The sequence below is a fragment of the Poromitra crassiceps genome (assembly GCF_964638095.1).
Source record: "Poromitra crassiceps genome assembly, chromosome: 6".
Lineage (NCBI taxonomy): Eukaryota > Metazoa > Chordata > Actinopteri > Beryciformes > Melamphaidae > Poromitra > Poromitra crassiceps.
The window spans coordinates 23,870,596-23,887,857 of NC_139627.1; the positions used below are offsets into that span (position 1 = coordinate 23,870,596).

At 43.7% G+C, this 17,262-nt stretch overlaps 1 protein-coding gene across 1 annotated transcript in view; it reads left to right on the top strand.

Annotated features, from left to right (window-relative positions):
- Positions 1–17,262, top strand: part of lrp1bb (low density lipoprotein receptor-related protein 1Bb) — a gene marked incomplete at its 5' end in the record, with an annotated part of 421,412 nt that overhangs the window by 160,048 nt on the left and 244,102 nt on the right. The window contains 3 exons of the mRNA XM_083638437.1: positions 12,657–12,776; positions 13,396–13,524; positions 15,963–16,220. Coding sequence (XP_083494563.1) covers positions 12,657–12,776; positions 13,396–13,524; positions 15,963–16,220 — 507 coding nt within the window. The remainder of the gene's footprint in view (positions 1–12,656; positions 12,777–13,395; positions 13,525–15,962; positions 16,221–17,262) is intronic.

Consider the following 17,262-nt stretch of genomic DNA (forward strand, 5'->3'; position numbering starts at 1 on the left):
ATACTCTGCAGTAGCTGCTCTTCGCTGTCAGGCCCGGATACTCTGCAGTAGCTGCTCTTCGCTGTCAGGCCCGGATACTCTGCAGTAGCTGCTCTTCGCTGTCAGGCCCGGATACTCTGCAGTAGCTGCTCTTTGCTGTCAGGCCCGGATACTCTGCAGTAGCTGCTCTTCGCTGTCAAGCCCGGATACTCTGCAGTAGCTGCTCTTCGCTGTCAGGCCCGGATACTCTGCAGTAGCTGCTCTTCGCTGTCAGGCCCGGATACTCTGCAGTAGCTGCTCTTCGCTGTCAGGCCCGGATACTCTGCAGTAGCTGCTCTTCGCTGTCAGGCCCGGATACTCTGCAGTAGCTGCTCTTCGCTGTCAGGCCTGGATACTCTGCAGTAGCTGCTCTTTGCTGTCAGGCCCGGATACTCTGCAGTAGCACTTCGGGCATCTGAATGTTTCTGTGCTCTTAACCTTCCTGTGGATTGCATGTGACAGCTACACGTGCAGTGTGTCTGTCTCAAGGGGCTATGCAAAGTAGCACACATTCCTTGACAAGCCTATGTGTAGCATGGTAACTGGCTGCACTACTAAAAAAAAAATCTGATGTGGGTACAAGGGATGGGTAGCAGATTCAATATAACGCGATAGAAAAATGTGACATCATTGCGTATATTGATATTTTCTCCATTTGATTCTGCTGTAGTAATCACAAATGAGACGGCTTGACCATCACAAGTTCATAAGCTCTCCATTCAAATTGTATTATTTTCACATTTTTATATTGTTTTTTACATCCTACAGTAGCAATCGCTAGAAAGATTTGTGTCTAAGAAATAAACATAATTCTGCACAGTCAGACTTTGTTGTCATTGTATTTATTACATTGTATCGTGGTTGTATTGAATTGTGAACCCTAAATCTTGTATCGAATCGTATTGTGAGATAAACATATCATCCCATCCCTAATGTTACATGTGATCCACATCCTAGGATTGACCACCTATTGTACCTCTGAATGCAGCCAGTTGCTTTGGCAACTGCCTTGCTTAAAAAAGCAGACAGATTTATTCTTCCTCGAGGTATCAATTTGTCTCGGCGAGTCTGTGTGAGATTGTCTGCTTTCTAACTGCCTCCTGTGATTTATCGCAGTTAAAGCTAATACTGAATGGGCCCTCTCGGTTTGTGTGGCACCGACCTTCTGCTTGAGTTCTCTCAGGGACACACATGCTCAGTCCCGCTCGTACAGACCAGACTCATTGGGAGGCAGGAGAAATTGAGGTCACCAATAAGAAGTTTTAGGCAACCAGCTGGGTCTCTCAGAACTTTTCTTTTTTTTTCTTTTCCATTTTCCTTTTTTTTTTGCCTCCCTTCCCTGCCCACCTCTTATGAATATACATGCTGAATGTCCCGAGAGGCCTTGATATGAAGGTGCCCAGATGGAAAACCACCAAACTCTTTTCGTTCACCTTCAGGAAACTTGCTCAATCTTAATTATATGCTCATGGCTGTGCCGTGGGATCTCTGCAGGCTGCATGATCAACACTTTCCACACTCAATCACCTGTTTCTGTTTGTTTAGAGGCTTTCCTGGGCACCGTGTTTGTACAGTAACAGTACAGTCTACAGCTTGCATGGAGGATTTGGAGGAAGGGGGGGAAAGCCAGGCTTAAAGGAATCTGTCTTATTATTATGGCGGTTCAAGCAAGTGAACATCAACATGAAGATAGTGGACACACCCAGGTTCTAATCTGTCATGTCAGCATGATGCTGCATGGCCCGGAGCTGGCTGGAAATGGAATTGGAGACTTTGGAGACTCGTATGGTTAGTTTCACAGACAAGCGTTAAGTCTTAGTCCGAGATTTAAAAAGGGAAGCTTTGTTGTGGTGCCGCAAATGTTTTCGCTTTTGCACCGAAATGTGTTGCATTTGAAATCAGTTCTGAAGTAGAAAAGGCACTCTTAACATAATGATGGAAAATCACGCTGGGTGCTGTCACCTTTTTTTGTCTTATGGATAAGGGGGCTGATAGATGGCTTCAAAAAGATGACTTTTTACAAATGGATGAAAGAAACATGGCTGGTATCAAGCTTTGGGGTTAACACAATCGTAAATGACCTTTTTCAAACAATGATGGAGTCATGCTATAGACTGCCTCATGATAACACATTTACATCAGTGTCATCACAGCTAGATTGAAACACATGGCGATATCTCGCTGCTGTCGTACAGGCAATGTACACCAGATGCGTTACGGCTGCGTTGCGGATCCGGCAAACCTAGATCCATAAGGTCCATCGAAACGCTGCCAGTGATGTGATCCGTTGTTCTGTCGATGTATATTGCCTTGTCGAAAAATGCTTACGCTACTCTATCAAAGAATGCTATGTTATCTGTAGAGGAGAGACTTGTGGGTACCCATAGATTCAGATATCGAGGCGATAGGTCAAGGACCCCTTTGAACATGGTTTTTCCCTTGCCAAAATTTAACCTACATTTGGAGCATTATTTAGCCCTCTTGTTGACAAGATGGATGCCAGAAACTTTTCTCTGGCTTTAGAACTGAGCCCGGTACAGCCATTTGATTTGTATCACTATCAAATTACAAATTGGGAGCACAGCAGGAGAAAGATTTAAAAATACACACTCACTATCACTATTGAGCACCATAGAATATTAGATTATAATATTATAGTGATTTTTCACTTGGTGTTTTTAGGCTATAGCTACTTTTTCTTTCTGTGTTTAATTGCTCTGTAGCCTAGTCCATCTGTCTTCTGAGCTCAGGACGTATAAATGAATGCACAGCCTAAAGTAAATCAACTAATTATAATTTTCCAAATTAGAACACCCGAGGTGTAATGTGGCCATTTTAAATTGTCACACAGACTCTGACTCCCCACTGCAGCTGAACCAGTGGCCAGGAGGTGAAGCGTTCACATCTCAACTTGTGAAGGTTCCAGCTCCTTCTTCTGTCATTTCTTTTAATCTCATCCTCTGCCATTTGAAAGAAAGTAATTCTCCAGTTAAAGTCTCTTATTTATTTCCCATTATTCTCTTCACTATTTTTTCCTCTCTGCCTGTGGTGCCTTAGAACAAATATCTCAGCAGTCTTTCTCAGAGTTATAATGTGCTTCCCCTGGCCGCTAAATCGGGTGCACAATTATAGTTTAGTAAATAGATCGGAGTGATCCATTTCACTAATCTCCACCTCCGTTTTTGCGCCCCACCATCGCCACTCCTCCAAATAACTTATTAATTGGGTCAAACGCGCTAAATTGTCTCCTGCCAGGTGTCCAACCCATTTCCTGCATGCACCAACAACTTGCGTGCACAGGTTAGTACATCAGAGTTGCAATTCTTTACATGCAAAACTGCATTAACGCCACCGCCAGCACTTAGTAATAATACAGTATGACCCGTAGTTATTTTTCTTGTGAGAATGATGTCAGAAATAGTAATTAATTATCTGCTGTCAAAAAAGAAAATCTGAAGGAAAGAATTCATGTTGACTGTTCATGTTTGTCCTTCAATAAAAATCATTGAAACAAAAACAAATAAATAGTAATTTATTTATTCAGTCAAGTAAGCATCTGACTGTGTACTGTGGATCTAAATAGCCAGGAACTTGACCTGTATTAATATATCTTCAAACATTGGGTATAGTGTAGAGGTAAAAGCACTCGCCTACAGTACCACCGTGGAGACCTGGGTTCAATTCCCTGCAGAGGTACTTCCAGCTTGGTCAGATGTTCCTACAGACACCATTGGTCGTGCCTGCAGGTGGGAAGCCGGTGGGGTATAAGTCCTGGTTGATGCACTAGTGCCTTCTCTAGTCAGTCTGGGCCCCTGGTCGGGGGGGGAGCGGAACTGGGGGGAATAGCGTGATCCTCCCACGCGCTACATCCTTCTGGTGAATCTCCTCGCTGTCAGGTGAAAAGAAGCAACTGGTGACTGCACATGTATTGGAGGAAGCATTATGCTAGTCTACAACTCTCCCCAGATCGGCACTCCAGGACCAGCTCCTCCAGCTTCTCTTAGTTCTTTCTCACTTCAGTTTATATCTACCTGGTTCTAATTTGAGGTCTAATTTGAAACAATGTAAAATCTGCTCTGCAGATGCATAAAACATGACGTGAAGTTCACAAAGTCTTTTACCTCTATTGACATTTTGATAGCTCATTAGTAAGAATATGTGGTTATTTTCACCTCTAACCAAGCTTGAACTGAAGCATTAATTCCATCATTAATGTGATTAAGAGTAATAGCTTGTAATTGCTTGACATTTTCCAGAGAAACAGCTCATTTGTTGTGGGTAAAGTGTTGAGCAGGTCCTATTTCATGCAAAAAAGTGTCAATTCCAAAGATGAGTAAAAACGCTACACATTAGCTACAATTCAGTCTTTGTTAACATCCCTTAAATGCAGCAATATTCCTGCAGAATAGCTGTCTAAAAGTGATATTGTCTCCATGTGCTGTCAAGCCAACTGCAATAAGAGTAGCAGAGATTCAGCATTCACTGACACAGACGGAAACACAATTATCTCTGATTTAGATTTTGAGAGATACATGGATGGAACACAATGAAATTGGCGAGCCTCAAAACGGTCATGCTAATCTTTCCGTTTGAAGTGTCTGCGTGTGTCCCGCCACCGGTTGAAAGCATTTGACGTCAAGCCATTATACCTTTTTTGAGAATCAGATATTTCGACAGAGTAAATATTGTCTCTGATCTTTGAGAAAACCGACTGTGACATTAATGAGGGAGGCAAAAGGAAGAGGCACAACACAAAGGCAGCCGCGAAGCGCTTCCTGCTTGAATATGTGTGTACAGATTTGATTGGACTTTCTCTGTCAACCTGTGCCAATCTCACTTATGCCGGCAGAGCAGTCGTCGGTGGGAATAATCCTCGGAACGCCACAGAATATTACGGTGATAAGTTATAGCCGCCGCGAACGTTGGTCTATTTTGACAGCCTCTCATGTATTTGATCCCGAGAAATATGGACCCATTTCTGCCGCGCGAGGGTAAAGTGGGCTTTTATGCGGCGATGATTCCGTGTGTCATACCGCCACCTGTCAAAGGCCTGTCTCCACTGGTTTGCCTCACCAGAGGAGCGGCACATCTCAATGCTTTAAGATATGCAGGAGGGGGGGAGGGGGGAGTTCAAATCACAGTTGCCCTCTGAGAGTTTCGGGTGAAGAGTAACAAAAGGCGTTCTCATTACTGACGGGGACGCGGGCACGCACATGTGCGGGGAAGGGGGGGTGCCGCCGCAGCGTTGTCTCTCCGGTTCATCTCTCTCGCCACACACACCGTAATCTTCTCGTGGAGTGGAAATAAATGGACTCTGACACTACGGCGAGTAATGCGGCAAAATATTACCGTGCACTTTTCTTTCTTTTCCTTTCCGGTAACACATAAAGCTGCCCTCGTCGAATAATGAAAAACGATGTCAGACATGCGCCTTCCCTCCCATCGTCTGTTTCTGAACAACATTCAATTATCTCACTTGATTAACTTTTCATTACAACAACTCAGACAAACAAACACTTTTCTCCAGGGTGAGGGAGCCCGTGATAAGTGATGCTCTTGTTCCGAGACGACTAGCCATGAATACACCTCAAATTAGTTTCTTATTTTTTTATTTTTTATTTTTGGAGGGGCAGGGGGGGGGGGGGGGGGGGATGTGTTTGCAGGTTAAAAATGTGCTGCCAACTGGCCTTGTAGACTGTAATATATTAGCATATTACATTTTTTGCCCCTCTAATGGATGGAACATTTACAGTAAGCAGGCAACGCGATCGCTCTCCACTCTCCTGTGTACACCCCACAGTACAGTGTGCTATGATGCCTCTCCACTCTCCTGTGTACTCTCCACAGTACAGTGTGCTATGATGCCTCTCCACTCTCCTGTGTACACCCCACAGTACAGTGTGCTATGATGCCTCTCCACTCTCCTGTGTACACCCCACAGTACAGTGTGCTATGATGCCTCTCCACTCTCCTGTGTACACCGCACAGTACAGTGTGCTATGATGCCTCTCCACTCTCCTGTGTACTCTCCACAGTACAGTGTGCTATGATGCCTCTCCACTCTCCTGTGTACACCCCACAGTACAGTGTGCTATGATGCCTCTCCACTCTCCTGTGTACACCCCACAGTACAGTGTGCTATGATGCCTCTCCACTCCCCTGTGTACTCTCCACAGTACAGTATGCTATGATGCCTCTCCACTCTCCTGTGTACACCACACAGTACAGTGTGCTATGATGCCTTTCCTTGCTTAATTGCAGTCACTTTATTAGATGGGTCAGATGTGGTTGTATTTTAGTGTGTGAATTCTCGCCTGTACTTTCAGTATAATTGCAATATTTTGAAGATTTCACGGTCATTTCTACCGTAGTCCTTGTATTAAAAAAAGTTCCCAAGTTTAAAGTTGGATCTTGTGTGAGATTTTGCTGCGCTGTTTGACAAGTTGAACATTACCAAGTCTTGTTATCCTGGTAAGACTGGGTAAAACTGAATGTCAGGCCCCAGCACGCACTACTGTATAAACAATGGCAGACTCTGGCAATCAATATTTCATGCGTCTCACTTTGTTGTTCCCCAGTCTGACAAGATATTGTCACTCATATCATTAGTCTCCCTAATATGAGGAAACAATCGGGTATCATCAAATTCTATGACAGTGAATTTTCTTCCTCAGGAGGCCTTGGAATTAACATTTCATTGTTCGACGGAAGATTTCGACACACACGCGACCGAGATGTTTCCTCCAATATTTAAGGACATGTCAGAAGCTTGGCAGTGTGCCAGTTATCAAATCCTTCAGCAAATCGTGCTTTGAGGGATTAACAACATTTATTGTCACATTTGAGCCCTAGTTTCGAGCTGTGGAATTGCATTTTTTTTAAACGACATGTACATTGCGCCTGTACCTCTCAATTCCTCTGGAAAATGATACCATCTGGACAGTTCTATGTCACATCAAAGCTGGCACACTTAATCTCCTTGGATAACTTCCTAAAACCTTTTCAACAAATTGTGTCGCCGCAATCATCGCACATCTTATACGAACAATATTCCCCCACATGTCTTGACGCTTCTTGAATGTTTGAACCCTAGAGAGATGAATAACATTAATGGCCCAATTTCATCTTTGAGGCATCAATGTTGTCATGTCACTGTTGTCACTCATGGTACCCTGAGGACACCAATTGCAGTCACAACCCGGCAGAATGACTTGAGCTGCTAATTTGTGAGCAAGAAAATGCATTCAACACTTTTTAAAGGTCCTTCAGCCAACCACAGATGCACCTCCTGTGTTGGGTCAGCTTCCTAATTTGGTCTCACACTAATTCGAGGGCCTTGAGTCCAAACAGAGTTTGGGTAAAGGCTGGCTGTCCGGAGACAAAGGCCATGGACGTCCCTGAAGAGAAGCCATAATTAGGCCAGAAGCTAACTATTAGCCTGGGCTTACCCTTCTCCAGGCCATGGTGGAGCTGCTGGTTTGTGTTGGCAGAGGAACAGTGCCATGCTCACCATGCATTCTGCCATCTGTGTGGCTGCATGTGGAGGGTCTAGAGCGGTCTCAGGCGGACATCTGCCTTTTTCTTTGAGCCATTTGGTCCAGTTTTCCGCCAGAAATAGGCCGGAATTGAGTGCTGAATTTTTTATGATGCTGCGAATACATTCAAAGCATTTGAAGGGCCAATAAGTAACACTTTATTGCATCGCACAGAATGACCACAACTGCAGCAGGGTTGATAGGGTTGTTGATCAAAACGGACTTTACGGTCTGTACTCCTCACCCACTGAGTTTCAAGTCACTCCCATTCAAAAACAAAAACTTTTTTTAAACTAAAGAAGCAAATGCCAAAGATATGATTATTCAAATATATATACTTATATTCTATTGTACATCTTATGATGATACAAGAGAGATACTTTTCAGTAAAATGCTCTATTTATGCTGATTTTTTTTAGATGGATGATTATGAAAAAAAAATGTGTTTCAAGAAAGGGGGCTTCCTTGTAGGACGTTTTATTTCCCACGCCTGGGAGCAAAGGCAGAATGTTCTGTTCAGAAAGTAATGATCTGTTTTGTTGTTTAAGGAGTATATTGTAGTGTGATTTAGTTGTATTTTTACAGTGCTAGCTTATGTTATACTGTATATCTTGTGTGTCTTGTAAGGCCATGCAGGCTGGGCACTGTTAAGTGCACAACACAATGAATAAAAACGAATCAATCAAAGAATCAATCAAAATATATACTGTGTGTGTATATATATATATATATATATATTTTTTTATTTTTTTTTATATATTATATTTTATATATTGCCCACTGGCAAACCACTCAAGCAAAAAGGTTGCAGGAGGCTTACGTTTTGCTGCTCCTGCCCCTGCTCTTCCAGGAAAACATTGAAAAAGCAATTACGAAAATAATTGTCCCTAATGTCCCCAATTACAAAAATACTTTTTGAGATCTGAGGCTTTTCATAAAACATGCGGCGCTGTAGGTTTGGACGGTCATGGCCAGGCCAAATGCTGCTGGGGAACACATTGACATTTTGTAAGTGGGCACAGTGAATGATGTGTGTGTGTGTGTGTGTGTGGGGGGGGGGGGGGGCTTGGGACAATGGACAAAATAAACAAAGCCATGGACAAAATAAATGAAACCGGAATCATCCCCCTTTATTATTTGATAGGTAATAACATTGGATATTTTTATGATATATTGATTGCTGGACTGGAAATGTCCCCGATTTTCATTTGAGAAATCTGGTCACCTTATCTTTGTCTGCGCTCAGACCGGAAATATTTACCGGAAACAGTGCCATGACAGTTTGCCCGCGTTGAGAAAAACGTTATGTTCGAGCTACAATATCGTTATAAATATCAACAACTAGCCAACGCTGGTGGTGGTATCAAACTCGTCATTCAGTGGCATTTTACTGCCATGTAACATAATGCTAGCCCACAGCTAACAGCTAGCATTAGCCACAGTACCAGAGCGGATCATGATTACCCACAATGTCTTGCGTTGCCCCAGCTCTATTAGCCAGGAACATTTGAATGCATAAAATAAAGCTGGCTATTTAAAGCAGGTTTGAACCCATAGAGGGCACTCTCGCTGCCTGAAAATTATACAGTGTGTAGAATTCTAACACTTTAGTCTCAAATGTGGAGATTTTGACCGGAATCTTTCACACACTACCTCCAAAGCAATATACTGTACATTGGTTAAAATCTAGATTACAAAATCATGTCTGTTTTTCTTTTAATTATTTGACAGCATTACTCAAATATACAATAACTATCTTACATGATAGCTATGCTTTAATCTCTCAAAATATCTCAACTGATCGGTTGTTTTGAACATCCATAAATAACACATTTGCATCACTTTGAAAATAGTTGGAATTAATTTTGCGCTGTTGCTGGAATCGCCTTGTTGAAACCTTTGAAAACAGCAGATTAAACCAGTCTTGCCATTGTGAATGCACATGCCTGCGTGTTTCATACTAAATATGCTTTGGCTGTGTATATTTCAGCAAAAAAGTGTCCCCCCCCCCCCCCCGCCCCCCCGCCCATTTTCCAATCCTGGACTATCTACAGTACATTCTTGAGTGGTTTCAGATTATTGTGCACATACTGTTAGCAGCTCTTGTGAATATGCAAGTGTTCTGTACTTGAGCAGTCATTTAATTTGTAAGTTAAAATCTAATCAAATTTATATTTGTCGAAGAAGATAAAAAAAACCCCGAAGTATGCTGTTTTCTCACCAGAATATGAGTATATTCTTCCCTGACTATTGTGTCTCTCTGCTCTCTCCTCATTCTAGCCCGGGAGTATCATCTATTGTTGATGCAGTGCTTTAAGAACTGTTTTAGATTCATACTATTTTACAAAATGTCCAATAGAGACCACAGAAAATGAATACGCTCTTGCAGACTTACCCAAAGCATATTTCTTCAGCACCTCTGTGGCCCATTGTGTCAGGGCAACCACATGTACTTTGCTACTGAGTAATGTTGATAAAGGTACAGTAGCACTTAGTAGCGCCGTGAGTGCAAGGCAGCAGATTCTGTGGCAGATAGACGGTCCCCCCAGCACAGTGTTTGTCAGGAGGGAAAGCTGATCATCTGCTGTCTGTGAGCAGATACGTGGATTAGCTTTGAATATCTTCAGGCCCGGCATGTAGCCACTTTGCATACGGCTCTGTCACATAATAAGGGAGTATGAGCTAGTTACTGTGCCAGGCCATGAATAATAACACCCAGGTCACATGGGCCCACATGCCCGAGGAAGACAAACGACTTTTGCCCTGAGGCGGTGTCCGAAATTCCCTTTCTTCCCTCCCGCCCCACCTGCCACCGGCCGGCCGAGAATAATTTGTACCACTCGACATATCATAATGAATATATGTACATAGTTTTTCAAGGAAATATGTAACAAATGTGCGGACGTTTGGATGCCATCGCTTTGTGTAGCGCAGCCAGCCATCAGGAGCCTGTTTAATACAGGAGGGGGAAAAACTGAAAAAAGCTATTGTGACACAGCTAAGACAGGCAGTGTGGCTGGTATTGTTTTCACCATGTGTGTGTGTGTGTGTGTGTGTGTGTGTGGGTGTGTGTGTGTGTGTGCGTGTGCGTGTGCGTGTGCGTGTGCGTGTGCGTGTGTGTGTGTGTGTGTGTGTGTGTGTGTGTGTGTGTGTGCGTGCGTGCATGCGTGCGTGCGTGTGTGCGTGTGTGTGTGTAATCATCATGGCAAAGTTTGGTCCTGGAGACACCTATTGTAACAGGAGTTTATATGTCTTTTTGTCTGTCTATTATCTCTGTCTGTGGACAGATTTTGTGAACGCGATAGTGTCAAAACCGTGTAAGATGCAGTCATGATTCCCGAAACTGTACAGGTATTGACATAAAAATGAAGAAGATGGTCTGATGATCTGAGCAAGCGGGCCATTAGCGGGGTAGGAAGCAGGGAAGAGGCCATGCCCCCCCCCCCCCACACACACACACACACACACACACACACACACTTTACGTCCCTGGCCCACATTCGTTTTAAGTCTTAAGCCCCCAACACATCATCCGCGGTAAACCAGCTCTGCGCCCACTGTCTCGTTGTTTTCCTATGGGGAGAGCGCTGCCTCCCAACTAGGTGGCAGCGCTACCCTTGGCGTCGCGCAGCGCTCAAATTTGTCACCATGCGCTGAGGTCAAAGTTCAAATTGTTTCAACTTTGACCTACTTACCGCTGAGCTTTCTCCACTCTACCTCGCGGTGAGAGAAGAGACGATCGCTTATCATGTGTGGAGGCAGCTTTAGGTGTCGTGGCTGGTGTGATCTCATGACAAGATGCTCTCTAGTTTTGTTCCATTTGATTCCCTTATAGTCAGAGAGAGCGTACAGTGGCCAACAGGAGCATGCTCTGTATGAAATACACTGTGTGGGCTGGTCTGGAGGAGGAGCATGCTCTGTATGAAATACACTGTGTGGGCTGGTCTGGAGGAGGAGCATGCTCTGTATGAAATACACTGTGTGGGCTGGTCTGGAGGAGGAGCATGCTCTGTATGAAATACACTGTGTGGGCTGGTCTGGTCTGGAGGAGGTCCATTTCCAGAGAAGTACAAATGCTTTTTTCGCCAAACGCTTACCACTGTACAGTAATTGCTACAGTAGTTAAAAGTGATTCATTCAAGCTGAGCAAAGTGAGTTAGCTGCTCAAGGATGCATTAATAGACTGTTGCATTGAGCAGAAGTATTTGTGTCATTTCTGGACACATCTGTTGTAAGAGTGCAAAGACAGATGGATTTCTGACAGATCGGCAAAACAATTCCTTCAAACTGTCACCCGCCCACATAACATAATTCAATTATTATAATCCTTAAACTCAAAACCAAATAACAAGTATGTTCAGCAGTGGCATATCTTTGTGCAATTAAACCATTGTCTGTTTTGAGGCCTATTCTTTGAATACTGTCATTTATTTGGCTGAACATTTATCATGCCAGAAAACATCTGAGCACCATGTTGGCTGTTTCTGAGGGCCAGTCAAATCAATGTGTCATGTGAAGAACTTTACAGTTATTTTTTTGTCTTAGTGTAGATTTGTATGGTTTATACTAAGGACATGGTTCAAATGGACACTAGATTGATTGGATTGTACTTGCATTGCATACTAGCATCCATCACTTTTGGAAAATGTGTTTGTTTTACTCCCTTCACTGCACTGTACTGTAATAATCTGCAATGTGCACCATGAGGTGTTTATGACACAGCCGGACCAATTATATTTGAAAGTTGCAATAATCAACATTTTTATCCAACCGCTCTATCTTCTCTTTCAGTTCTATCCTCGTCATCACCTCTATTAGATGCTTTCATTTCTCAAGGAGTGTCGGTTTGGGTTCAGAATAGCAGCAGCCAACTTCAAAGTGTGCCTTTTTGCATCATTGTTTCCATGTGACATTTCTCAGATACTCCTGCCTCACTACTATTGATCTGCATTTTAAGCTCAGGACTGTCAACTGACAAAGTCAACATTATTTTGCCAATGGATAAAGAAGGAGGTGGCATGAAAAGAAAGAGGACAGCAAAACCAGAAAGCAATTTTCACATTTCCCTCTTTCTTTCTCTCTCCCTCTCTCTCTCTCCTGCAGAGCTCTTGTCAGCCTGCCACGAGCTCCGCTGCCGCTACGGCTGCGTCATGACGAGGAACGGCACCTTCTGTTTCTGCGCTGACGGCTTTGAGGTCGGCGAGGACGGGACGAGCTGCAGAGGTAGGGCTCATCGGCACCGGGCGGGGGGAAGGGGGGGGGGGGATGGCTCCTGCCACAGAGGGCCCCCCCTTCCCCCCCATCTCTCCTTCACCCTCGGCCAGCCTTCCTTCAGATGAGCAAGCAGGAGAGTGCTGGGATATGAGAACCATCTGTCTGCAGCCAGGGCCTGATCTACATCCCCCCTCCCTCCCTCGCTCTGTCTCCCTCTACCTCTCCAACTCTCTCCCTGGCCTCTGCTGTCAGCCCGGCTCCTGACAGCCAGGAAGGGGGCGACACACGAGTTTTCCGGGGGGGTCAAAGGTGCCTCTGGCGGCGCGGTGTCAGATCTGGCCTCGGCCCGTGCCGGCTACACCAGGCACACGGCATAAAAATAGCGCAACGGCGCTGGAGGAGAGGGGTTTAACGAAGGTAGCAGCGCTGCCTGGATTTGGGGAAGACACAAGAAAGAGCAGTTTGCAGAGTAGGATACTGCAGCTCCAAAAAAAAAAAGGCTCATTGGTTATAAAAGTAATTATGTCGAGGTGCCAGAGTGAGGCCACATTAAGTATACTTTATGTATTTGGGTCATGTTTGAGCACACCTAATTTGTTACAAATGACTCCCTTCCTTTCTCCATAAGATCATGATGAATGTGCCGTATATGGCGTGTGCAGCCAAACCTGCATGAACACCTACGGGTCATACAGATGCAGCTGCACAGAAGGATACATCCTGCAGCCTGACAGGACGTCCTGCAAAGCCAAACAAGGTGAGCGGCGCGCTTGCATTAGAAAACAACATCATCTGCATAGTATGTATGTTTCTATTAATAACGCGGGTGCGGGTTTTTCCCAACCAAGGGTGGAGTTCTAGTTTATCTTCTCCTTGGTTCTCACCAGCTTTGGTAGAGCAAGATTAATGTGGTTTACCAGTGACCACATCTATCACCCACATGGGAACCGTAGACGTGGTCAGGCCGGGATAATGATAAAATTAATGAGCGTGAGGTTTTAAGTGGGAGCAGTCTGGAGTATTTTGTGCGGAGACAATGCCCAACGTCACCTTGATTTATGTTAATGTCTGATGCTGGTAACAAATCTGTCCCAATGAGTAAAATAGCCTACTTAGAAATTAAACAACCAAAAGAGGTAACGTTATTGTGTTGTGGTGGTCCGCCATCCTCGAGTAAACAAGTTTAACCTTGTGCGGTATGTATTTGTGTCATGCGTCGAACCATGAAGTGAAATCTATTTTTTTAGGGTGTTGTCGCTATGGCACATATGGGTTGAAAATAGCTGGAGGCACAGCACACCTAGCTGGGGAGAACACCACTGTTGCAGCTTTTAATCAATGTGACTGGTGTCCTACCAGGAATAAACTGAATATGATTACCCATAAACTTAACTGAACCCAATGCTCACACACATTAATATTAATTTAGCAGAGAGGGATTGCGGTACGGGGATAACTATGGGGTTACCATTAGTTGTAAAAGCTCATGAATATAAATTTCAGATAGTGCTCTCTGAGGCCAGAAAATGGCGAGCAGCAGGGTATGAAAAACATATTAAGGTGTTCACTGTACGATTCAAGTAAAAATCTGATGCGCAAATTTTCTTTTTGGAATTTAATCTTCATTTTAATCTTTTCTCATTTGGCTGACTAAAGTGAAAGATATAACATTTTTATGCTATGTGTACAGCTAACTCAAATCTGTGTGACTTTACAGCACCCTGGTGGTTTTGCATTTCTGCATGATAATACACTTCCGTGATGATCCGTGCTCGTTATGGACTATAAATGGAAGTGTGGGGTGACGCATGTTCCCTACAAGTACAATTGTAGGAGCTTTACAGCACTAACTAAATCCTACATTATATGCTATATTTAATGGCAAGAACATTCTGGATATACAAATAACTGAAAACAAACAAACAGTATCAGTTTGTCAGCCTGCTACATGACCTGAATAATAATAATGATACGCTTTGTTGTTATTGCAACACATGCTGCCACAGTGTGAGGTACGTTTGACTGAAAGCTGGGGCACATCTCTTATCAGCGAGCGCGACCAAAGCCCCATCTACCCCGCAGAGCCAGAGAATAATGGACGTCTCCCCAAAAGTTGATTTGGTGCGATAAGAGAAGTGGTTTTGTGAGCAGACATTCTGATTTATTGCCCATATTAGGGGAGCAGCCCCCTGACTTGAACCTGTGTGGGAGATCAGGATAAATACGGGCTTTTTTGGGGGGGTGAACTTGATGTCAGGGAATGAACACGGTCAATTAAGCCCATAAAGCAGGTTATGTCAGTTTTACTACTGCGCTGCTTTCCGCTGTAGCTCACAGCAGGGGGGGAGGAGGACAGGGGAAAAACACTCTTCATTTGTCCGCCACTTGTCCTTCTGTTTATCTGCCTAATGTGCTAATCAAAGGGCTTTGCTGGCCTAATTGCTGCCTTAGGATAAATGTACCTTTTAGATGCGGCTTGGTCCATGGTAGACAATAGGGTTAGACTTATCAGCTGTTTATTAAATACTGGATATTGGCTATAGTTCCAATATGATGAGGTTATTCCCTCATCACAGCTAGATAAATGCAGTCTGTAAAACCTACACTTTTTTTTCTTCGCGGTTTATTTATTCATAACATTTTTCTTTTTCTTTTTTTTGTAAGTTTCCCCTGCCCTGCCATTGGATAGATGCAGTGGGTTATGCATTATAGAGCCGCTAATCCATATAAGAAATAAATCACTCTTATGTGTTACAGTGGACAGTTTTATTGCCCCATGGTGGTCTAAATTCTATTTTAGGGCCTTCTCCTGACAAGAATAATATTCTGGAACGAAACAGTAAATCCATTTTGTTTTTTTAACATTCTATATTGGCATAACATATCGACTTTGGTCTTAAAATATCAGTGTTGGCCTTGCTCAAACCCTAGTAGGCATCCATCCCAGGTTTTTAGATGGTAGATACTAACGTCGCATCACCAGGCTCTGTCAGAGGGGAGAGATCCTGGTATGCGTTACTGAGGCAGGAAGACAGAAGAAGACCCGCCCCCATCTGCTGGCCTGTGCTGCAGTGTTTTTGTAGCACAGCACGGTCTTCCGCCAATAGCCAGAAAACTCGAAGCGAGGTTTTTCCATCCAGGCTAGTAGATACTGTAAATCCTGAAATCCCCTCCGTGTTCCTCCCCTCGCCTCAGAACCTGGCGACAGCCCTCCTATACTTCTCATCGGCGGGTCGGATCGTATCGTCAGCACCCAGCTGGATGGATCGGGCCTGCAGCCTCTGAGGGCGCTGGAGACAAACGAAACTCTGGCACTGGACTTTCATCACAGCCAGGAGACAGCGTGCTGGGTCCTGTCGACGGAGTCCTCGGGACGACTTCGCTGCGCTAAGATGAGGAATCTGCGTGGATTCACCCAGGAACAAGAAATCAAAACTCTGCAAAGTTTGCAAAGTGCGTTCTCTCTCTCTCTCTCTCTCTCTCTCTCTCTCTCTATCTCTCTCTCTCTCTCTCTCTGTCTCTCTCTCTCTGTTACCCAAGGGTCACCTGCCATTCTACTCATGTTGCCTGTGTTTATTCTTTTCATCTTTGATGTACAACACATTAATTAGATACTCATCCTTCAGCAGCAGTGTTATTCCACAAAACATTACCTGTGAGATCCAGGTGATCTCATCTGGGAAAAAATATATAGTTAGCACTTTCTATAGCACTACCATTGTGGATTATATGGGCACTCGTGAGGAATTATGATGCACTCATAATACCTTAAGATCACGAAAACATAATGATTATCGATATACGGATGCAGCAACCTTGAATTGCCGGCTGATCCTTGACAGGTCCCTACAAGGTCCATCCAGATCCACCGCAAATGAAACAAAGATAAGATAAGAGACTTAACTCAACTACTTAAACTTAACTTCACATAGCATAACATAAACCATATAGATAGGGTTAGGGTCACTGTACATATGACATATGAGCAATTAGTAAACATAACTTGAAAAAAAATACATATCTACAATGGGTGGAGGGTTATGATGAATGGTTGTGATACAGTCAGATGATATATCAGCTAATACTGGACTGATTTTGATTAAGCTTGGGGGGATGATCCCTTGTTGCACTGCATTCTGGTATTTTGAAAAAACAACAACAGCAACACTGATTGGCTTAATGAGGGCGCTATGATTAAAGGTCCAAAATTTGGTAGCACTTTACATTACAGCTCAGTAACAACATGGTAGAGTAATAGGGGAGTAATAGTGTGATAATAAAGAATACAATTAATAATTAGGTAATGCCATGAAATGATCAAAGTAATAACCATGTAATAGCTTTGCACTAACAATGAGTATATCTGGGTAATTAGGCTGACATGTATGTAATAGGCTAACAGGGCCAGGGTAACAGAGCCAGATGGTAATGATGGGGATTGGGGAAACACATTTAAAGATGGCAACGATGGCAAATATGGTAATATTAGATTCAA